General features: G+C 47.5%; 2 protein-coding genes across 5 annotated transcripts in view; one reads left to right on the top strand and one right to left on the bottom strand.

Moving 5' to 3' along the window:
• Positions 1-115: 115 nt before the first annotated feature.
• Positions 116-21,724, bottom strand: LOC135243007 (mitogen-activated protein kinase kinase kinase 14-like). Of its 3 annotated transcripts, none has more exons than XM_064314417.1 (16): positions 21,583-21,724; positions 13,860-14,153; positions 13,419-13,494; positions 12,233-12,428; positions 11,302-11,691; positions 10,736-10,870; positions 10,188-10,317; positions 8,683-8,811; positions 7,003-7,107; positions 6,326-6,489; positions 6,062-6,212; positions 5,601-5,933; positions 5,128-5,234; positions 4,336-4,474; positions 2,324-2,424; positions 116-1,858 (listed from the first exon to the last, which is right to left on the bottom strand). In XM_064314417.1, the coding sequence occupies exons 2-16, from the start codon at positions 14,137-14,139 to the stop codon at positions 1,694-1,696; spliced, it is 2,601 nt and encodes an 866-aa protein (XP_064170487.1). In that variant the 5' UTR covers positions 14,140-14,153; positions 21,583-21,724; the 3' UTR covers positions 116-1,693. The 3 variants fall into 3 exon arrangements, with proteins under 3 accessions (XP_064170487.1, XP_064170489.1, XP_064170488.1); XM_064314419.1 differs by having other exon boundaries at positions 12,233-12,431; positions 13,425-13,494; XM_064314418.1 differs by lacking the exon at positions 21,583-21,724 and adding an exon at positions 19,722-20,258.
• Positions 21,725-23,356: 1,632 nt separating this feature from the next.
• LOC135243804 (G patch domain-containing protein 8-like) overlaps positions 23,357-23,719 on the top strand; it is a 41,713-nt gene continuing 41,350 nt past the window's right edge. For both annotated transcript variants that reach the window (XR_010326791.1, XM_064315859.1), the window contains exon 1: positions 23,357-23,511. Coding sequence is in view for 1 of the 2 variants with exons in the window: in XM_064315859.1 (XP_064171929.1) it covers positions 23,467-23,511 (45 nt within the window). In the remaining variant the exon portion in view is untranslated. The remainder of the gene's footprint in view (positions 23,512-23,719) is intronic.

Genomic DNA, 23,719 nt, shown 5'->3' with positions numbered 1-23,719 from the left:
TGGGCATAGGGTATTAAAAAGTGTATTTAAACATAATTCAAATAAAAAGACTGACGCCAAAATTTTGCCTGCAGCGGTAACTGTCCAAGTGATGCAATACACTACACAGACAGGACACTTTAAAAAATACATTTATTTAATATATACAGTACAAGATAGACAGGTACAGCCAGGGGTGCAACATGCCCCTCCTGCAGTGCGACTCAGGGGGGGGCCTGGTCTCCCTCTCGTCTTTAACCCTATAAGGTGTGAGGTCACAAACGTATGAACGGAATGTTCTGAACTGAACATTCTAATGCTGATGTGACAGCCGCCACTGGTGACGGAAACCAGTGGAATTATAGAACCCTGACTTGGAATTGTGGAAAAAAAAAGAGTTAATGGACTGGGACCAGTATTCATACAGTTTCACACAGCCAGAGAGCTCTTACATTCATTTAAAACAGTTCACACACAGGCAACTTATACATTCATTTAAAACAGATCTCACACAGGCAACTTTTACATTCATTTAAAACAGATCTCACACAGGCAACTTTTACATTCATTTAAAACAGATCTCACACAGACAACTTTTACATTCATTTAAAACAGATCTCACACGGGAAACTCTTACATTCATTTAAAACAGATCACACACAGGCAACTTTTACATTCATTTAAAACAGATCTCACAAAGGAAACTCTTACATTCATTTAAAACAGTTCACACACAGGCAACTTTTACATTCATTAAAAAACGATCTCACACGGGAAACTTCTATATTCATTTAAAACAGATCACACACAGGCAACGTTTACATTCATTTAAAACAGATCTCACACAGAAATTTACATTCATTTAAAACAGATCTCACACAGACAATGTTTACATTCAGTTAAAACAGATATCACACAGGCAACTCTTACATTCATTAAAAAAGATCTCACACAGACAACGTTTACATTCATTTAAAAAAAGATATCACACAGACAACGTTTACATTCATTTAAAAAAAGACATCACACAGACAACGTTTACATTCATTTAAAAAAAAGATCTCACACAGACAACGTTTACATTCATTAAAAAAAAAAATCATAGCAGCACAGACTAGCTTCTAGTCCCAGATTCACTCTAACAGCACTGGGTTACAGCTACAGAAGTCGTCAGTTCAGACGTTACTGAATTTTGTGAAATAAGGTACAGTAGGTAAAAGTGATTCCTCGCCTGGATACTGTGGAATGGGAATTCCCCATCCCCCTGTTCCTATAACTGCCATCACTCCAGCCACCCTCATTAACCCTTTAACATGTAGGATAACAAATACGTGATCAGAATGTTCTCAACTGAACATTCCAACGCTGATGTCACAGTCACTACTGGCGACTGAAAGCCAATGGAGTTCTAGAACACTGGAGTCGGCCGAGAGTTTGAAAAAAATCCTTTCATGAAGCCCACTCTTCTGAGGGGTAATGCCGTTATCCGATGGATGTCTTCTTTGCTCAGCTTAACCATTCTCTTTGTTTTTTTTGTTTTTTTTTGTGCTACTGTAATGTAGCATGCTAGTTAAGAACGGGCCAGTTTCAGGATGGTACTTGTGCTTCAGAAGAGCAGGAGGTGTGCGGGTCCTCCTGTGGGGTGGGGGGGGGGGGGGGTGCTCACGAGACTGTCAGCAGGACGGACGGACAGAAGAACGGAGGGACGGGCTGCTCACGCCCTCGTCTCCAGAACGCCCTCCCTGACCCTCCACCTCCAGGCGCGGCCGGCATCGGGGGTGGGGGTGCACCGGAGCCACAGCCCCGAATCCAGGACCTCCTCCTCGGGGCACACCGGTCGGCCGTCCCGCGTCTCCAAGCAGAAGGCCCTCTCCGAAATCTGCGCAAGGCACGGAACGGTGAGATCGCCCCTTTTAAAATTCACACCAGGCTTAACGGTCCTGGGCCCTTTTCACAGGGCGCACGGGGGGTACAGCAGGGTCACACATCTCCACGTCCATTACGTTTATCAGCGCAGCGCGTTTTCAACAGGGAGCGACAGAAAGAATAAAACAGCAGAAGGAGTAAAATAAATGTACGAAAAGAGCTGTAAGTTCTGTCATTACATCCACATCTGATCACCCGACATGGCTGTGAATACCCTCAAAGTAAAGCTGACAGTCTGCACTTTAACCTCACATTCACTTTTTTATTAAAATGTGCTGGAGTACGGAGAAAAAAAAAAAAGAAAGTTGTGTCACTGTACACATACTTACAGACTGCACTGTATATAAAAGAAAACAAAACGAAAAGCTCTGCTCTGTGAGCGACCCGCTACTCCCTCCCTCCAGAAACGCGCGCCCACCTGATCGCTGATCCCCGTGGCGATGTACCCCACCGTCACCCCAGGGCTCTCCCGGATTTGCAGGCACTGCCCGGTGAAGTCCTGGATCCACACGTCCACGCCTGGGCCGACCGGAAAAACCCCGTTAGAGTTTCAGTTTACATTCGCTGCTTATACACCTTCATCCCTAACAACGGAGTCTAACCCTAACCCTAACCCACTTACACACCTTCATCCCTAACAACGGAGTCTAACCCTAACCCTAACCCACTTACACACCTTCATCCCTAACAACAGAGTCTAACCCTAACCCTAACCCTCTTATACACCTTCATCCCTAACAATGGAGTATAACCCTAACCCTAACCCTCTTATACACCTTCATCCCTAACAACGGAGTATAACCCTAACCCTAACCCTCTTATACACCTTCATCCCTAACAACGGTCTGTAGGCCAGGAGTCTAACCCTAACTCTAACCCTAACCCACATTCACACCTTCATCCCTAACAACAGTCTGTAGGTCAGGAGTCTAACCCTAACTCTAACCCTAACCCACATTCACACCTTCATCCCTAACAACAGTCTGTAGGTCAGGAGTCTAACCCTAACCCTAACCCTCTTATACACCTTCATCCCTAACAACGGAGTCTAACCCTAACCCTAACCCTCTTATACACCTTCATCCCTAACAACGGAGTATAACCCTAACCCTAACCCTCTTATACACCTTCATCCCTAACAACGGAGTATAACCCTAACCCTAACCCACTTACACACCTTCATCCCTAACAACGGAGTCTAACCCTAACCCTAACCCACATTCACACCTTCATCCCTAACAACGGAGTCTAACCCTAACCCTAACCCTCTTATACACCTACATCCCTAACAACGGAGTCTAACCCTAACCCTAACCCTCTTATACACCTACATCCCTAACAACGGAGTCTAACCCTAACCCTAACCCTCTTATACACCTACATCCCTAACAACGGAGTCTAACCCTAACCCTAACCCTAACCCACGTACACACCTACACCCAAAACCGCAGTCTGTAGGTCAGGAGTCTAACCCTAACCCTAACCCACTTATACACCTTCATCCCTAACAACGGAGTCTAACCCTAACCCACTTACACACCTACATCCCTAACAACAGAGTCTAACCCTAACCCTAACCCACTTATACACCTTCATCCCTAACAACGGAGTCTAACCCTAACCCACTTACACACCTACATCCCTAACAACGGAGTCTAACCCTAACCCTAACCCACTTACACACCTACATCCCTAACAACGGTCTGTAGGTCAGGAGTATAACCCTAACCCTAACCCATTTACGCACCTACATCCCTAACAACGGTCTGTAGGCCAGGAGTCTAACCTTAACCCACTTACACACCTACACCCAACACAGCAGTCTGTAGGTCAGGTGTATAACCCTAACCCTAACCCACTTTCACACCTACATCCAAAACAACGGTCTGTAGGCCAGGAGTATAACCCTAACCCTAACCCACATTCACACCTACATCCAAAACAACGGTCTGTAGGCCAGGAGTATAACCCTAACCCTCTTACACACCTACACCCAAAACAGCAGTCTGTAGGCCAGGAGTATAACCCTAACCCTAACCCTCTTACACACCCACACCCAACACAGCAGTCTGTAGGTCAGGAGTCTAACCCTAACCCTAACCCACTTACACACCGACACCCAACACAGCAGTCTGTAGGTCAGCAGTCTAACCCTAACCCATGTTCACACCTACACCCAGGACAGAAGTGTATAGGTCAGTAGTCTCACACCCCAGCAGTGTCTGCTGGTTGCTGGTTCGTTTCAGCACTTCAGCGATTAAGCCACTGATTGGCTAAGGAGTCACAGCTGAGGCGTGGATGTCACAACATTCCGTCACAGCATTCTGACAGTGTCACAATGCACTAATTGCACCCAACCCCCCCACCCCCCCCCCACCCCACCGCCCCCGTACATGGCGGACGGCCACGTGGGTGTGGCACGCGGCTCACCTTCAAACGAGCAGGGTGGGGACGGGTTGGCGGAGCCGCGCCAGTCCACCCCAAAACTGTGCCCGTCCAGCAGGCTGCCGCCGGAGTAGACCCCCGAGCTGAGCTCTCCGCTGTGGCACACAGACCAGTGCCCCGAGTCCTGGGAGTGGGGCGGGGGGGAGGGGGTGGGGTGGGAGGGGGGGAGAGGGGTCACATGGGTTAGTCCCGCGCCCGGAAGCAGGCTAACTGAAGTCCAGCTCAGGAGGGAGAGCGGTCATCTGCCAATCGCGGAGCTGCTGTCGGCTCCATTCCCAGCAAAAAGTGTCAAAGTGTCATCGAGGAAGACACTTAACCCCTAATTGCCCCCGACGAGCTGGTTGGTGCCTTGCATGGCTGCCTCTTGCCATTGGTGTGTGTGTGTGTGCATGCGTGTGCGTGTGTGTGTGCGCGCACGCACACGCATACACACGCACACACACACGCATACACACACACACCTGCGTGCGCGCACACACACACGCACACGCATGCACACACACACACACCAATGGGTGTGTGTGTGTATGCGTGTGTATGCGCATGCATGTGTGTGTGCACGCGCGGGTGTGTGTGTGTGTGTGCGTGTGTATGCGTGTGCGTGCACGCAGGTGTGTGTGTGCGTGTGTATGCGTGTGCATGTGTGTGCGCGCACGCAGGTGTGTGTGTGCGCGTGCGCGGGTGTGTGCGTGTTCCTGTATAGCAGAGCTGACATGCGAGGACTGAAAGGTGGTTTAGCGCCCCGGGTTGGCATGGCAACGGCGGCCTGTCACTCACTTTGTCCAGAGCGTCTCTCTGACGATGGCAGCCGCTGCTCAGACAGGACAGCAGCTGCTCCTGCAGCTCCAGGGAGTGTGGCTGCGAGAGGCTGCTCAGGTAGAACTCTGGAGGGAGGGAGGGAGGGAGGGAGAGAGGGAGGGGGAAGATGGGGGAGAAAGGGAATGAGACAGAGCAGGAGAGAAAAGGAAAAAGAAGTGGAGGGAGAGAGAATGGGAGAGTGGGAGGGAGAGGGGGAGGGAGGAAGAAGAGAGAGAGACATAAGCCCACACAAGTCCCATGTTTCTCCTTGTACTGGAGCCTCGACAGGAGAACACTGTAGTTAGTACTAGAGCACACACTTGCAGGAAGAGCGAGTACTCTTCACTCCACTGAAATGGCGGAAGTGTTTCAGCGATGAGGCGCTGATGATGCAGTGAATAAGGATCAACAGCCCCCACCCCCCGGCCCTCCTGAGTGTGCGGCCATCTCACCTTTCTCCAGCTCCCAGGCTAACACTGAGACATCTGGCCACTCCCCTTTCGGTTGCCTGGAGCTGTGGGGGTGGAGCAAGGGGCGTGGTCTGGGAGACGAGGAGAGCCAATCGGCATCGCTGCTCTCCTCCGTCTCATCCTTGTTCTTGGAGTGCCCCCTCCAGGAGCTTCTGCACTGCCTCCCCAGCTCAAAGTTTCTCTTTCTGGGAGAGGTGGGGCTGGGAGGGGCTGGGAGAGAAGGGAGGGGCCCAGAGCACTTGTGGCGGGTTTCCATTGGCTCAGCCTTTGCTGGCTCCTGATAGGCTCCCTTCACTGGACTGGTGAGCCCTCCCACTTCGGGATCACACAAGCACACAAAAGGCAAGGTCACATGACAGAATATGATTCAAGTCACAAAACCAGAGAGCAATGCAGAAGCTGGCTGTATGGCTACTAGCTGTTGGGCTACAACCAACTCTCACCTGCCATCAGGGCTGTAGTGGTCTTCTCCTTCAGTTCTGTGGCAGAAGCTCTTCTGATTGGATCTTTTTGGAGCCCCGCCTTGAGGACATCAGCAGTGCAAGAGTTGCAGCTGGATGGGATTTCTCTAAGTGGGGGATCCTCGTGTGCAATCTGAGGCCAGTAAAACCACAACAAAATCAATACATTACATCTCACTGATAATATATGAACTGTCAGCCTACAGCCTTAGCTATCTTAAAACTACATTTCCCATCATGCATCACCTTGAGGCACAATGGGCTTTGGTAGTAGCGGGTCCAGGGGTGGCAGCCAGTCATCATGTGCAGTAACATGCAGCAGCTGCTCCACACATCTGCTTTGGCACTACGGGGTTCCCCTTTCACCACCTCAGGGGCCATGTGGGTCTCTGTGCCCGGGAACCCTTCTCCTGCAACACACACGCGCACGGACACACACGCACACACGAACACACACGCACACACAAACCCAAACACACACACGAACACAGCTCAAAATTTGCTTGCCGTTGACTCGATTGTTCTTGTGTGTAGTCACTGCCTTGCCTGGAGTGAGATATTAATGTTCTGCTCTGTGATTACATTACATTTCTTCTGTACATTACAACTCTTATCCAGAAAAAACTTAACTCACACTAGATTTGTTAAACATACAATTTATTTATACAGCTGCACACATGTACTGAAGCCATTCAGGTTAAGTACCTTGCTCAAGGCTACAATGGCACTGCCCCAACATTTGCGTAACAAGCCCTGTGTGTTTCCTAACCACAGCACTACACCACAAATCTATAATTACATTACAGTTGTGTTATCAAACCTGGCTGCAATGTTGCGAGCTGTGTATTTTCAAAGCGCAAAAACTGAAATGTCTTCTTCACAAAGTTATGGTTCGGCATGGGTCGTGTGTGGTCCTGTGGTACCTGAATTGGCTTTGTTGCTCCACCCATTCCGGTCCAGTCTCTCGGAGTGTCCGAAGTCAGTCAGATACGTTTCCTTCCCATCTTCGGACAGTAACACGTTGTCCGCTGCGGGAACACACATTGGAATATATATACTGTAAACTGCACCGGGTAGCACTAAATTATACAGCCTTGTATAGTTTAACTGTAACTGTACACTTCACAAGAGTGTAAGCACCCTGTACAGCATTAACCAGCTCTATGCTGGTTAAGACTGGTGTAAATAGTACACTTTTGTTGTCTGGAATGACCTGAACTGTCCATCTGTTTGTAGGAAGTCCACTGCTAACGGCTAATTAGAGCAGGCTATGCAGTACGTCGCGCTCTCCAAATGCGCAGTACTCAGTACTTCAGACACCAGGGGGCGCTCCTGTACAAAGCTTTGAGTGTGACCGCATTTCTAAAGCTTTACGCTTCACTTTCCGCCCCCCTTTCTGGTCACGAGTCACGATGTGGGAAATTCCCAGCTCTGGCTTTCTGTGCTCTTACTTCCTTGGTTCTATGGTCCAGCAGATGGAGACGGATCAGAAAATATTATCTTTGTATTCACATGTAAAAACTTTTCATGATCATAAAAATTAAAGAAATAAGAAAATGGACATTTCTTATTTTTTATTTGAGACAGTTTCTTTGTGTTTCTCTTGTATACCTGGAGCCAAAAAATATAGTCCTAATTTATTCAATTGTAGAGAAACTGTATGTTTTTACCATATAGTTCTAATTAATGCAATGCAGTAATCAATTTCATTTTTAACTGCCACAATTTAAACCGTAGTTTAAACTTTAGAAATATTTATTTTCACTTCGGCATGTGTGTAAATCATCATACTGAATCATCAGTCGTCCTTACTTTGACAAAGTTTAAAAATGTAAGAAAAAATGTGTGCATTTATATAAGATTTTGTATTTTAACTGTTCATACTGTTCATCTCTTTGTGTAGCTGTGTACATATTACACCAGGTTGAAATTTGAACGTAAAGTTTAAATGGCGAGTGTTGGGGGGGGTTAGGGTAAGGTGTAAATGTAAAGTTTAAATGGCTGTGGGTTAGGTAGTGAAATGTAAAGTTTAATGGTAGTGTTGGGGGGTTAGGGTTAGGTGTAAATGTAAAGTTTAAATGGTGAGTGTTAGGGGGTTAGGGTTAGGTGTAAATGTAAAGTTTAAATGGTGAGTGTTAGGGGTTAGGGTTAGGTGTAAATATAAAGTTTAAATGGTAAGTGTTAGGGGGTTAGGGTTAGGTGTAAATGTAAAGTATAAATGATAAGTGTTAGGGGGTTAGGGTTAGGTGTAAATGTAAAGTGTAAATGGTAAGCGTTAGGGGGTTAGGGTTAGGTGTAAATGTAAAGTTTAAATGGTGAGTGTTGGGGGGTTAGGTGTAATGTAAATATGGGAGTGTCGGGGTTAGGGTAAGTGTAATGTAAAGTTTAAATGGTGAGTGTTAGGGGTTAGGGTTAGGTGTAAATGTAAAGTTTAAATGGTGATGTGGGTTAGGTAAGTGTAATTAAGTTAATGGTGGTGTTAGGGGTTAGGTTAGGCTAGGTGTAAATGTAAAGTTTAAATGGTGAGTGTTGGGGGGGGGTGGTACAGTGGTTGGTTGCTAGAAGCCGGTAGTAGCAGATCTGACTCCAGGAGCCTAATTTACCTTTTACATCCAGGTGCAGGACACCTTTCCTGTGCAGGTGTTCCAGGGCCTGTAAGACCAGCGCGTGGTAGTGCAGGGCGAGGTCCTCCGGGAGGCGCCCTCGCTCCCGTATGAGCTGCCCCACGGAACCTGGAGCAGGCGGGGACAACGTGAGGCCTAACGGCAGGAACCAGAGCGACTGCAGCAACAGCGCCGTCGCCGCCATCGCTCTCTCCCTCTCCACCTCAGGCGCAAGATGGCCGCAGCGTGTCACCCATGGGGGTGTGCTACACATGGGCACATTGGCGGTGGGCTGAAGTGAGTTTCGCTCTCATCACTGTAAAGCACTTTGAGTGTGAGAAAAGCGTGGTATAAATGCAAGGAACTATTACTATTATTATTATTGTCACTATTATTAGAAGGTTCCATCTAATAAACGTAGTGATTGGCACGCTCGATGCGTCACACGCAAACCACACCTCAGATCAGTTCCTGTTTTAAACACAACCAACCGCTACCGACTACAGCACTATTATTATTACTGCAGGGGAGCTGAGTGGTGTTTGAATGGAGAGAGGAGACTAAGAAGGGGAGGGGGAGAGAGAAGGGGCGAGAGAGTAGGGCACTACTGCACGATGCTCTCTAATAACCAGGTGGACAGCTTCTGCTTCTGCATGGTTCCCAAAAGTGGGGGGTGTGCAGTGAGGGTCGAAAAAAAAAAGGTTCATTAGAAACCAAAAAGAAAATGGCATCCAAGCTGAACCAAAGTTGTCGGGAGGGCTTCAAAAAATTTCCTATTACCAAAGTGGGGCCTGACCAAAAACGTTCGGGAAGCACTGCTTCAGGGGGTCCTGGTGGTATGATTCAGTTTCGTGAAGAGGCACATAATTTGAATATTCATGAAGGGCCATGCCCAGGGTCAGATCTGTGACTGCTGGGCGCCTTGGTTCACCCCTCATGAATATTCACAAGATGCAACAACTCGTGACATTTCCCGCTCAAACGCTAGACTTGCGATGTTAAGCACAGGGTCAACCATCTGTTTAGGCTACAGAATCTCTGGCATTACTGTGCCTCGGAAGCCAGGAAGTTGCATCAGCAGATGAGGTCACCCTTGTTACAAAAGGAATTCTGGCCTTTGAATGCCCTCCCAAGGCTCGCTGATTGATCCCAGGCATAGGGGAAGAGGAGGAGGGCGTGGGATCACCCTCGAAATTAAAGAAAGGCCAGCGCTCACAAACAATGTTAAAATTCTTTCTTTTTTTATATTATAGAAAAAAACTGCCTCAATATAAACACATTCTGGCTTAATCAGCACACCAGATACCTCACCACTGTTTCAGTGTTTTTTTCTTCCCACAGGGGAGTTTTTTATTTTTTATTGCACCTCGCTTGCTATCTGGGGGCACGGTCAGGCCTAGCTTTGGCACAAATTACCTCCGCAATTTGTGACTTTGTGACAAAAAAAAACCGCCAAACAAATAAAACCTGACAGATCTGGCTCGGTTTTGATGGGATCGTCTCACCTGACTTGAGGGCCATGAACAGAGTGACCCAGGGCCCCTCCCGGACCGCCCCGTAGAGCTCCAGGACGCGCGGGGAGTCCAGGGCACTCCACGAGCCGACCTCCTCGCTCCGGAACAGCTTCAGCGGTATCTGCGGGCGAGGCAAGGGGGGGGCGGGACACGATTGGTCGAGAAAGGCAGGGCATCGCCATGGAAACCGCGGAAACCTGCGCTCCGCGCCGTACACTACACTTCGTTACATTTATTCATCAGGCTGAGCGCCATGGGCAACCAGGGCACCTGCATGCACCACAGAGGTTAGTGATATTAGCTTGACAAATGAATCGAAAATGGCCATGTCCCGGTACAGCATGCGACAATTTGCACGAGTGGAACGCAGTGAAAATAAACAGCAGTTAATTAATTCGTTAAGCGCTATAAGTGTAGGAGTGATTGTCAGGCTGTTATCAACGGGAATCAACGTCTGAGAGCAAAGATGTTAGCGGCCATCTGGAATGTAGGTGGCTGTGAGATGGGGGGGGGGGTCCTGGGGGAGGGGGGGCTTTTACCTTTTTGGCAGCGCACTTGAAGCCTGTCCTGTTGTCCTGAACACTGTACACGTCCCCGTAGGACCCGTTCTGGATGTGCTGGAGGACGGAGTAGTCCCGCCCCTCCCTGTACTCGTAATCATTGGGCTGGAGTTTCTGAAAACGGCAAAATTCAGGAGGGGAATTTAAAAACAGACAGACAGTCAGTCAGACAGTGATACAGACAGACAGACAGACAGACTGTCATACAGACGGACAGACAGACTGTCATACAGACAGACAGACAGACAGACAGACTGTCATACAGACGGACAGACAGACAGTCAGTCAGACAGTCAGTCATTCGGCCGGATGGACGGACGGACGGACAGACAGTCATACAGACAGACAGACAGACAGCAAGGACAGGAAGTACAGAACACCTATGCAGCAGCCATTTTGGCTCTTACAGGTGGGGACCTGGGACAGACTGCCCAATATATCTCTTATACATACTGAATCGCCTGACTTCACACAGCGGAGGAGGAAAGACGAGAACGAAACAAATGAGTAACAAAAAACGAAAGAAGGCCAGCTGTTCGTTTCACCTCCTCGGGGTGGAAGAGGAGCCCCTCGTTGGTGTCGGAGTGCCCCGGCCGTCCGTCCTCCCCCTCCTCCTCCTCCTGCCTCGCCTCCTTCTCCACCTCTTTGAAGAAGGACGGGACGAAGAGCGGGTCTTCCTGGCAGACGATGGCGCGGAGGCCGAACCGGGCGAGCCTCCAGTGGTCCTGGTTGCTCTGGTGGCGCTCTGATGCGCACTCCTGGTCGTACAGGGACATTTTGGGCACGGCGGCAAAACCGGGGGAGACCCGGGGTCGGGGGTCACAGGTAAGGGGGGACTCTGTCCTCTGCCAACTGGGCCGCTCGGTCTCCTGCACCCCCTGGCTCTGGGTGCTGCTGTACCTGCTGCATCCGCTGGTGAACTCTGGCGCCTCATCCTGGTGGGAGGACCAAATGGCAGCAGGTGAGCAACAGAGGGGAGAAAGCAGGCACCTGACCTGTAATCTTGTCTTGGATTTGGGCAGTATTTACTTCCAAGACCCTATCATTTTTACAAGGCTCTACAGTGGCTGCTCAAGGCTTACTCTCTGGAAAATTAATACAAGATTTTTTTTACTCCTGTATTTTGTATTCTTTTCATTTTTTTCTTCACTTATAATGTGTGATGTTGTGAAGCAATTTGGATTTAACAAAAGATCTAAAGGAAAAAAAAAGTTTTTTTGTTTATTAAAATTTTTTTTTAAATTAATGCTTGTCGTTTGCAATCCTGTCCTAAAAAGGACTAATTTTTGTTTTAGCCCGGCACTATGATACCGGAACCAACTAATTAACTAATCATGATCTTTAATAAAAACGTTGATAGTTAAATTCATGTGTCACAGTATTGGGCTAACAACCACTCTGGCCTGTTTTGGATAAGACTGCACACCCCTGGTCCACAGCCAGCTAGAGGCACAGGTGTGGGGGCACCTGTCTCACCTGTGCGTGAAACAGCCAGGGGGAGCCGCTGCTCTCCTGCTCTGGGACCCCAGAGAGAGCCGTCTCTCTGCCCCTCTCCCCCTCCCCCTCTCTCTCCCTCTGCTTTCTCTGGCGCTGTCTCTTCCTGCGGCTGCTGGAGGGGCGCTTGGGCTCCTTGCAGGCAACCCCCCAGGCCACGTTGTTCTCCGTGGAGGCCCTGCAGAGGGGGGGGGGGGAACAGAGGTATGTAAGGGCCACTTTACACAATGGAAAAACAATTAGGGGGCCAACTGTTTGAACCCTTTAATGTGTGATTAGAATGTTGATAACTGAACATTCTAATGCTGATGTCACAATCCCTGCTGGTGACGGAAAGCAGTGGAGTTAGAGCTAAAACACTGACTTAGAATTTGAAAGAAAAAAAACAAGAAATTCCAAAAAACATGATGGACAATCAAGCGGTACCGGAACGCCAATAAAGTACCAGAGCAGGGGAGGAGGTGAAGGAGGAGACAGGAGAGGAGGTGAAGGAGGAGACAGGAGAGGAGGTGACGGAGGAGACTGGAGAGGAGGTGAAGCAGGAGACGGGAGAGGAGGTGAAGGAGGAGACTGGAGAGGAGGTGAAGGAGGAGACTGGAGGGGAGGTGAAGGAGGAGACGGGAGAGGAAGTGAAGGAGGAGACTGGAGAGGAGGTGAAGGAGGAGACTGGAGAGGAGGTGACGGAGGAGACTGGAGAGGAGGTGACGGAGGAGACTGGAGAGGAGGTGAAGCAGGAGATGGGAGAGGAGGTGAAGGAGGAGACTGGAGAGGAGGTGAAGCAGGAGACTGGAGAGGAGGTGAAGGAGGAGACTGGAGGGGAGGTGAAGGAGGAGACTGGAGAGGAGGTGAAGGAGGAGACTGGAGAGGAGGTGAAGGAGGAGATGGAGAGGAGGTGAAGGAGGAGACTGGAGAGGAGGTGAAGGAGGAGACTGGAGAGGAGGTGAAGGAGGAGACTGGAGGGGAGGTGAAGGAGGAGATGGGAGAGGAGGTGAAGGAGGAGACTGGAGAGGAGGTGAAGGAGGAGACTGGAGGGGAGGTGAAGGAGGAGACTGGAGAGGAGGTGAAGGAGGAGACTGGAGAGGAGGTGAAGGAGGAGACTGGAGAGGAGGTGAAGGAGGAGATGGGAGAGGAGGTGAAGGAGGAGTGGCAGAGAGGCGGAGCGACAGACCTGCGGATGAGGCAGTTGGGGGAGCCGATGTAGGGGCGCTGTGAACAGGAGGGGCTGAACTCTTGCTGCTCGTCACCTAGGAAACGCAGATGTTGCAAGCGTTAGCGTTAGCATTAGCATAGTTCAACACTGCCATGTCGATAATAGCAAGATATTCACAACACTGTGTTCCTGTCTTTGTACACAGGAGATTGTTCTACTCTAGAACTGGGTTAAATTGATCATTTAATATATCAATTTACTTTCTATTTATCTTAAAGGTACACCAGGCTGTACACATATAACCGCACATTTCTAATGATGAATGCAAATGTTTTTGCGATCCATTGCTACTCACACTTGGCCTGGGCGATAAACGGGCACAGCTTTGCGGTGCCAGCACCCCCGTTCCGTACCCGTCCCCCACCCCCCCCCACCGCGCTGTGCCCCGCTGGTACTCACACTCGGCCTGGGCGATAAACGGGCACAGCTTCTCGGTGCCCAGCGGCCTGGACGCCATGGCCTCCGCCGTGCCCTGCGTCAGCACCTTCCTCAGCTCCGGCGGGATCTCGCGGCACGCCGGGTCGTCCTCCCCCCCGCTCTTCTCCTTGTCGCCCCTCTGCCCCTGCAGGCTGGACTGCCCCTCCAGCTGCCCCTCCAGCTGCCCCTTCAGCTGCCCCTTCAGCTGCACGGTGGTCCACGGGGTGGTGGAGTTCAAGATCCTGTTTCGCGTGCCCATCATTCCGTCTGGGGACCCTGTAAACAGAGAGGAAGGTGGGGGGGGAAATGTCCTCAGCTCACAATGTTCCGTTCACTTCGATTTGATTTTTATTTCTATTGGGCTTTTTTACAGAGATGCCGTCAGAAAGGTGTTTTGCAGGCAAGGCCGGGCAAGTTCATTTACGCAGCACATTCCATATCCAGTGACAATTCAACGCGCTTTATGAAGGACGAAACAGAAAGGAAATTGGGCAAAAACCTGGCCTCAACCCTCCAAAAAGTGAGCAAACCTGTCCCCCCTCTCTCCTGAGACACACCCAAAAAAAAAAACTCCCCGGTGAGAAGAGAAACACTGAAACAGTGGCAAGAAAAAACCCCCCGATGGGAAGAAATCTCGGGAGGAACCCAGCTATGGAGAGGGAGCCCATGCTCCACTGGCCGCCCCAGTGTCAGAGAGGGATCCCGTGGTAACAGAAATGCAGTGAGGGATTTAACAGCAGGGATGTGTTTGGTACTCCCAATGCGCAGAACTGTGTGCCAGTCCGGGTTTTACTGGTGGCCTCGCGTACTCAGCGGAGCCTGCTCATTGGCTGCTTCTGGTCAGTACACTACCATATATCAAGTCGGGCCTGGAGTGGTTCAAACTGCAATTCTTTCAAGGTTTTTTTTTTTTTTTGTTGCATACCAGAAAGCATCTATTAATGACATCTTATCCACACACAATCTACAGTGTGCACTTTCAGTAGCTTCAACTGTAGCCGAACGAAGCCCAGCTATCCGAGTGGCACCAACAGCTGTGTGTACACAACGTCTTTTTTTTTTTTTTTTGGTTTATGGAGAGAAGGGGTCGCCGTTTATGGAAACAGACTCGACGCGTGAGAAGGATCCGTGTAACGACAACGCTCGCTCGGAGCGCTTGGCTGGGGGGGGCGCTCATCGTAACAGAATACAATTTCATCTGTCGCTACGCCACGCTACATTTGACGGTTGAGCGTCGCCTGATAAAGAAACACCTGCCGACAGTGACAAAGCTCACCTGCCCCTCGACCAATGGGGTCGGCAGATGCCTGCCCGTCGACCAATGGGGTGGCAGATGCCTGCCTCTCGACCAATGGGGTGGCAGACACCTGCCGTTCCAGAAGGGCGAAGCGGATCTTTTTCGCCACGCTCGGCTTCACGGTGGTGACAGCGGTAATTAGACACAACAGAAAGACACGTCTTGCCTGTTAACAACGGTGTCATGACACCTGCGGGGAATCGATGGACACTGAAACATTTGTCATTTTTTAAAACCCCCCCCCAATTAAAGCCACACCCACCCTGATCAACCGCCAGCTCCCCCCCAACGCCCACTGCGATGACATGCGCGGCAAACGTTGTCGTTCCGGTCGGCACGTTCACGGGTGACGGGCGGCAATCCGCGGACGGACGCGTGGCGAAGGGTGAACGTGATCGCGGCGTCACATGACCGTGACACGGGCAGCGGTGCCCCTGTCTGTGCTGACAGCCGCTGAGCTGTGCTCAGATCGCTTACAGTGGGTGTTTAGTTACAACGTGTTGAGTCTCAGAGAGGAGGATGGCTCGTTAAAGATGGGGGGGTGTTAATGGGAAAGTCCAGCTGCGGGGAAAAAAAAAAAGCAGTTGGGATTGGACGGTCTGCCCTGTGAAGTCACCCCACCTGGCACCTGAGGACCTGCTGCAGCTTATACCCCATGGTTTCCCTGGTAACAGGCTCATGACTAACCATTGGCACCAATTAAACTACTTTTCGGGGTCCTTTCGAGGGCCCATTCCGCCAAACTGAAAGAAAACAATAAACAGCGCCGATACAAAAACAGACGAAATGCGCTTATACTGCACACAGCATCTTGCGTTTTGTTAGCCATCCTGTGTTAGGGTGTGTTAGGCTAAATAAATGGCAAGAAGTCAGTTCTTTTTCATTGCACAAAAGTCTGTCTTAAGGGTTTTAGTCTTGTAATGAGACTTAAAATCTTTTTTTTTCCCTCTTTTCTCTCAAGTAGAAAATTCACTTGCTTTAAGTTCCTTTTTGCTTGACAAGTGAATTTGTCATAGCTAGCCCCACTGGCAAACCTTTTTTCTTATTTAACAAAAAAAAAGGAATAGAAATAAGATTTTAAGTCTAAACATAAAACTAAAATACAAGCAGAGGTGGGTAACCTGGCTTCAAAGAGTATAAGGACTAACCATCGACGGAGTGTAGCACAGTGGGTAAGAAACTGGGCTTGTAACCGAAAGGTTGTAGGTTCGATTCCCAGGTAGGACACTGCCGTTGTACCCTTGAGCAAGGTACTTAACCGAAATTGCTTCAGTATATATCCAGCTGTATAAATGGATACAATGTAAAAAAAAATGCTATGTAAAAGTTGTGTAAGTCGCTCTGGATAAGAGCGTCTGCTAAATGCCTGTAATGTAATGTAACCATGTATTTCCTCCACCAACATGCACTAAACCAGCTGACTCTAATTAGCACAACTCTTCAGCCAGGTAGGGGAACTAATTAGTGTAATCAGCTGGTTTAGTGCATGCTGGTGGAGCAAATACATGGTTAGTACTTCTACTCTTTGAAGCCGGGTGCCCCACCTCTGAATACATGTTAAGAATGACTTTTTTTGTTCGTTTTTTTTTTTTTTTTTTTGCAGTGTTTTCCGATCTGCGCGCAAGCACGCCTCGCCAGGAGCGCTGTGCGGAAACCGAGCAGCGCTGCGCCGTTACCTCGCGTTGCGTCAGCCCGCCTGCGGTTCACCGTCACTCACCTGCTCCTTTGATCTCCGGCTTTCAGCGAAAATCATCGGCTGCGCGAACGGCGCGCTACGTGCGGCACCTTCGTTCCGTACTTACCATCACAGGCCGCCACAGGCAGGTGGAATTAATTTATACTCGGTATTTTAAACACTTTTTTTCCCCACTGTATTCAGAAACAGAAATGTTTGTTATCCTAGCCATTTTTGGTATTTAGCTGCCTGGAGAAAACGAAATGTATCTGAATTCTTATTAAATACCAAAGAGCACGGATATCAGATATCGCCGCAAAGGTTTGTGCACGTCACTTTCACGCCGCCACTGACTAATAACGGGAAGCTGCGCCGGTATTTGTTTTTGCAATTTGCAGATAACAGACCTCATACATTCATATTCAGTCTTTCTCACAATTTTATCACCGATACTGTGTCATGTTAGGACTGTTCGGCCATGAAAATTACAAGAAATACCATACTTCATATAGGTTGTTATGGTTCTGTAGAATTTGAAGACTTTTAAAAAAAAAAAAAAAAAAAAACGTTTTCGTAAGCGAGAGAGACGGGTCACCAGAAGCCTTACCTAATACGTGCAAATGTTGAAAGGCCCATAGCCTGCATATAGACCTATTCCATGAATTAGATAATAATAATAATAATAATAATAATAATAATTTTTTTTTTTTAATTGTATTTATATAGCACCATTAAAACATAAAGCACTAAGTGCTTTCCAGAACAGATAAAAGAATAAGGTGAAAATTGCAATGCAAGGGACACAATAATAAAGCAGCACGGAAGAGAACGAACAGCAAATAAAATATTGATATACAAAATGGCGATAATAAGCACTGTGACAGCAAGACACAGTAAAGAAAACAGAAAAAGGAAATAAAACAGTCACATTAAAACCCATGGAGGAGACAGAAAGAAGAAAAATCACCTGGCCCTTACTTTTAATACAAGGACGATTCTGCTTGATTGATTCTCTGCGTTTGAGCAACACCAGGAGAGGTGGGGGTGGGGAGAGATCACGAGATAAACCTGCAGGCCTAAAAGCCCTTTTATCATAACATGAATGCTGCAACACTTTCTGAGGTGAAGGCACATTTCCACCAGTGCACTGTGAAACATGAATTAACCATTTGAGGTTTAAGACCATGCATGTAGAAAATGAAGCTGATTGATAGCTGTCAGCACACAGGTCACAACTTGCCTGGTGACTTAAGTTCATTGGTGTATCATATATTCAAATGTCTTTACTGTTGCTGGAATATATTTTCTGTCCCTTTTCAGGGGTTCTAGCCCAAAGGGCTTAAACAGGGGACGCAACAAATTCCAAAAAGCTGTTCCTCACTAGTGGACGGACAGATTGTCATGAAATTGAAAACCCATGGTCTTGATCAATGTACTAAACAAAAACAAAAGCTTGGTCATGATTGACAAATGTGGGCGTGGCTTCTTACATAGTAACATAATCTCCACAGGCATTCATTTTATTTGTAATCTCTGCCACTAAATGCAGTAGAAACTCCATTAAACTGTCAAAATGCTCAGTTTTGCATGCTTATCAGTGATGCCAGATCTTCTATCAAGCAAGTATGTAGTTCCTGAGTTACAAAATATATGTAAGTCAATGGGCTGTATGACATTAGAGGCATACTATGCAGGATTTTTTTGCCTTCTGTTTACAATCAAAGATGACTCCTCCTCTGTCTTTAACCCCGCCCACTAACCCCCAAATACCCGTCCGAGTCACTAACGCACAAATTCATTGAAAAAAGTTCTCCCATCAATTACTTGAACTGGACACAAACCCAGGCATGTACAAATATTATGGATATAAACTGGCTATTCTGGTCAAAAACCAAACTTTTGGCAATCCTTGCTGGATAGCCAGGGTAATGTCACTTACAGGTCCAAAAGAAAACAAGCCAGCCCCGTGTCGCTTTTCGTTCCCTTGGCAAACTTCAGCCGACGTCACCAAGGAAAAGAAAATTCCAAGGTAAACTCTAGTTCTTGAACAAGCTCTGCTGGCTTGTCTTTTTGCTTTGCTGTATCTGGGGCCGTTGCAGTGGCAAGCTCGCAAGGCAACAAACATTCTGCTGATGCCACACCGCTGACTCCACAGCCACACCCACCACGCAAGTTTGGCAAAGTGCCACCAGAGTCACCCACAAAAAAAAAAAAAAAAAACTTTTTTTTTTATTAAAGAAACAAAAAAGGTTGTACATTTTCTAAAGTTGTATTCAGCTACAAGGACCTGGGGTCAGAACTGACCCAACAGAACACCTTTGTATACAAAGATGGCACAGGACTTTAACATAGCATCAGAATTATGTTTATTGCATGTTTACCATTTACTACCACCAAGTTAAGAAACGTCTCACAGTATCAAGATTTAAAAAAACAAGGTTAACTGGTTTTATAACAGGTGTCAAACAGTAAATGGGAACAAATTTTCCCCAAACATAGTATGAGGGGTAACGCCCCCCCCCCCCCACCCGCAAAAGTCCCCACCTCCTGAATCAAACCGCAGAACTCAAATATCCTTCCCTTGAGCAGACAATCACTGTGCAAGGAGGTTTTTGTTTTTCAAATGTGTAAAACTTTCTAAGAAGTACAGAACTCAGCATAACCAAACATAGCATTTTGATCTGCTCTTGGTCTTCTGAATGCTCTGAAACCCTCGCTCCCCTGTTTGCAGTATCCTGACTACAATTTCTTCCTTCGCCAAATGTGCACCGCTTCTCCTAAAACAAAATACGGCTTTCCTCGCAGAGAGACAGAGAGACAGACCAGAGCACTAATCTGGAAAACAGACAGGAGATGGAAAACCTGGACGTACCGAGCCGAGCCTCAACAGCCAGTCGCTCCTTTCCTGGTTAATCCCTCAGAAGACCTTTATTCTGAACTGAAATGAGAGCTGACGCTGTCTGCCTACAGCCCTCTTTCTGCACTCACACGCCTTTTCATCTGTCTTCTCTCTCTCTATCTACCTCTCACGCTCTATCTCTATCTATCTCTCTCTCACACAAACACACGCCCTTTCCTCTCTCCTCTCCCTCTCTCTATCTATATCTCACACTCTCTCTCTCTCTCTTTCTCTCTCTCTCACACACACACACACACTGTAAGCCGGTGTGTCTCTGCAGTGCCGCGGAGCCACATGCGTGGTGGCTCTCCACCGATTGGCCGGTTGTGACTTACAGGAAAGCTGCCGGTTTCCCGGCACGCACCCCTCCCTGCCGCAGAGCTGAAGCACAGCCTCGCTCTGGGTCTGCCTTTCTCTCCGTCTCACTCTTTGGCTCGCTCCGTCTTTCTCTTTCTCCCTTTCTCTCTCACTCTCTCTCACGCTCTCTTTCTCCCTTTCTCTCTCTTTCCCTCTCACTCTCTTTCTCCCTTTCTCTCTTTACCTCGCTCTCTCTCTCTCACTCTCTCTTACTCCCTTTATCTCTCTATCTCTCTCTATCTATCTCTCAAACACACACAGAGAGACAAAACTCTTAAAGGGACACACAGGATATGATGCCGGAAGGAAGCCAGGCCAAACACGCTCGCGAACACAGAGAACCAAAAACAACTCCGCTTCGGTCCCGGTTCGCTGCACAAAACGGCGGAGCCTCAACTCACAGAACGGGGCCACTCAGACTCAAACTTAACTGACCGATGCTCAAATACGAGCCAAGCTGACTCATCCACACCCACTCAAATACACAGCATTCTTTCACCCTGAGTAAAGGCAGGGCTGCATCAGTGCATCTCCAGCGGGGTCACTGTTATTTTAATTCCCGATCCAGTGGGTCCGCTCAGCGCCCATTTTCAAAGCGCAAGTGACATGCCGACCGCGGCGACCGGATCTGCGAATTAGCTGCCGGGAACGTCAGCTGGCAAACGCCGCATAAAAATAACAACCGATGCACGACCACAAGGAACCCGAGCCTCGATGCAGACCGCTTAGCAGACCGAAAGCCTTGCCAAACTGTTGCTAAAACACCCTTTTCACTCTTTCTCTGGATCCCTAGGTGTCCCTGGGGACACACTCGTATGTTGACCTACTTGACCTAAATCAGTGACTTTTCAAAAGTGAGGATGGATGGAACCTTCTTCAGTAAAAGGACAGACCGACAGCTATTTCAAGACTGGTCGATTGCCCCAGTTTGGTGCAGTTTAGAACCCAAAATCATAAAATACTTAGATGGGGGCAATGCAGTGAAATACACATTGTACCCTATTAGTTGAGAATATCTATACCAATAATCGGTGAATTGCATGAGGTAGGCTATTCCTGTTTCCTCTTAAGCAGCACGTTTTGTTACGTGCACAAGCTTGCATATTTTGTTTATGTGTAGACTATGTTTACACAGGATGCTGTAGGTTCTCTGTATGACAATCACGGGCGCAACACCTCAGTAGAGAAAAGTTTAAAACGGCAAGCCGCATCAGATGTAAAAGAATCTTCAAAACAATGTGTTTTTGTATTTTTTTAAAAGTAGAATAACAAACTATTGAAATGGTACAAACAAACATTAAATAAACCGACAGGTTTGAAAGAACAGTGATAGCGTTTCTCTGTACAGTAGACTACACTTCCTCTTTTGCCTCCGCCATTTCACAAAGAAAACACTGCAGTTCTCCTTGTAGAAAGCCGTTGCATTGGGATTTCTTTAATTCGAATGTGAACTATTCGCCAATAAAAGTGTACTTACCCTCGCTATTAATAAAAAGACCAGCTTCGTCTAGTCTTGCAGATAGAGGGGAACTATCACGCCTGGTCCAAAGCACGGTCTAAACAAAATGTCCAGTTCTGAGCGATTACATCACAGCGACGCGTGTTACGTTCATTGCATACTCAGCTGGAAACCGAAAGTAACCGAGACCATCACTTTTAAAAAAGCTTTGACAGCCAGCTACACGGAACACCGGTACGGAGAGCTGAAGTTTTCAGGAGCCGCGGTGGAACGAATAACATTCTCAGCTCGACCGTAACAGTTGTTTAATACTTAAAACAAAATAGAAACAACGCTGATAAAACATCACAAAAGATCATGCATCATCATTTTTTCCCATTTGGTAATTTTTTTTTCTTTTTTTTTTGACGATCCCGTGGCACTCCGTCACAGATCCCGGGAGTGCTCCAGACCCCGTATGGGGGACCCCTCGCGCTGTGGTACAGCACCCATGCCCATTGGGGCCACATACCAGTGCCCGACACTGAACCAAAGTGCTCAATTTAGGCTAATAAAACCAAAATGCCCTAAAAGGGAGCATGAACAAGGAGCTTGGCTTAACATAAAGTATTTAGGGTCAAGGAAAGTGTATTTTGTGAGACATCAAATGTGCAAGTCAAATTTGGTGTAAATATGTTCATCTTTAAAATTTTGCATTACAGGACTGAACTGCAGAGGCGAATCTTATGAACAGGCCAGGCGGGCAACTACCAGGGTGTTGGGGGGACCTTGAGGGCTGAATTGTATGAGCTTAACCTACTATACCACTATACTACTTAAATAGTTTCAGTAAATATCCAGCAATGTTAAGCAAAAACGAAGAAAAAACACAATAAATTCCGTCATAAATTCTGCTTTTTAACCATCGTTACAAGATATCTGCAGTGCTGAGGAGAGGTTTTGAAAATGCAACATTATGCTGGATACACATCTATTTTTCCTCGGAGCTCGTACAGCAATTCAAGCGAGTGGCCACGAGGGGGATGCAGAGCTCTACTATCAGTCGTACGGCTCTGTCAAGCTAACAACGTAAACTTCACTGATAAACTGTGCATTATAGAACAAGCGCTTTAAATAATAATAATAATAATAATAATAATACATTTGGAGCTTTGCTAAAAGATGCATTTCAATTTTCATATCGTGCGTTTTCCCACTCGCACTTGACTTGCATATGTTTAGTAAAACAGACCTAAGAACTTAATAGTGTATTATGCAGAACATCTAGCTGCTGTGTTAAGCTGTCAATGCTCCGATCCAATTACCATTACCGCAACAACAAAAGCGGAGTTGATTAAGTTAAACTAATGATGTGTCATCACGTCACCTTTAAATTACTTGCCTAGAAATGAAACAACAAATGATGTTTGTTAAAGATATTTTGAAACAGCTGTTGGGAGCTCGATTACAACAACGTATGATCATAATGAGGGCGGTCGAACACGTCTGTAATCAAGAAGAAAATCTGATGTGTGTAATGTGTACATTAGCATAATGACTATGGTAATATAGCTAGATCAGAAGGCATTCAGCTGATGTACGGAAAAGATCGCAGTATCCAGAGTAAACAATGATAAATGCGATAATACGCATGCTGTTTTGCATTGGATATGTGCCCGGTCAATCTAAGTAGGCTAATTCTAGCAAGCGGTTGGTCAGAACTATCAAGATGTTTTGTGTTTTGAGAAGCCCCTGAGAATATGGGAAGTCGAAAACGACTCATTGGTTGGTCTCTATGTGCGTCAATCAAAATAATTTCGCTATGATTGGACGTCCGTTTCATTCTTGTCTGAAGTAGGTGTTTCCGAGGCTGTGAGGGACAGATCGGACACAGAGCGAGACGAAAGAAGCTGCGACAGGAAAATGGCTGACAGATTCTCTCGCTTCAACGAGGATCGTGATTTCCAGGTAAAAAGCACAACAAATAACTTACACAGGCAAACCAGACCGTATGCTTAATATTATTTGCATTGTAAACTCCACTATAAATGAATTAATTGACGAAACTCTGTAAAGATAGGCTTACACGCCCTTGTGTAGTCCAAAGTCTGCGTGTTTAGTTTGAGACGACCACTAAGCTAGCTAACGTTAGCAATGGAAGGAAGGGGACTTCTTA

The sequence above is a fragment of the Anguilla rostrata genome, chromosome 17, assembly GCF_018555375.3.
Source record: "Anguilla rostrata isolate EN2019 chromosome 17, ASM1855537v3, whole genome shotgun sequence".
Lineage (NCBI taxonomy): Eukaryota > Metazoa > Chordata > Actinopteri > Anguilliformes > Anguillidae > Anguilla > Anguilla rostrata.
The sequence above is the reverse complement of the archived record's forward strand: the minus strand, read 5'-3'. Positions and strand labels throughout refer to the sequence as shown.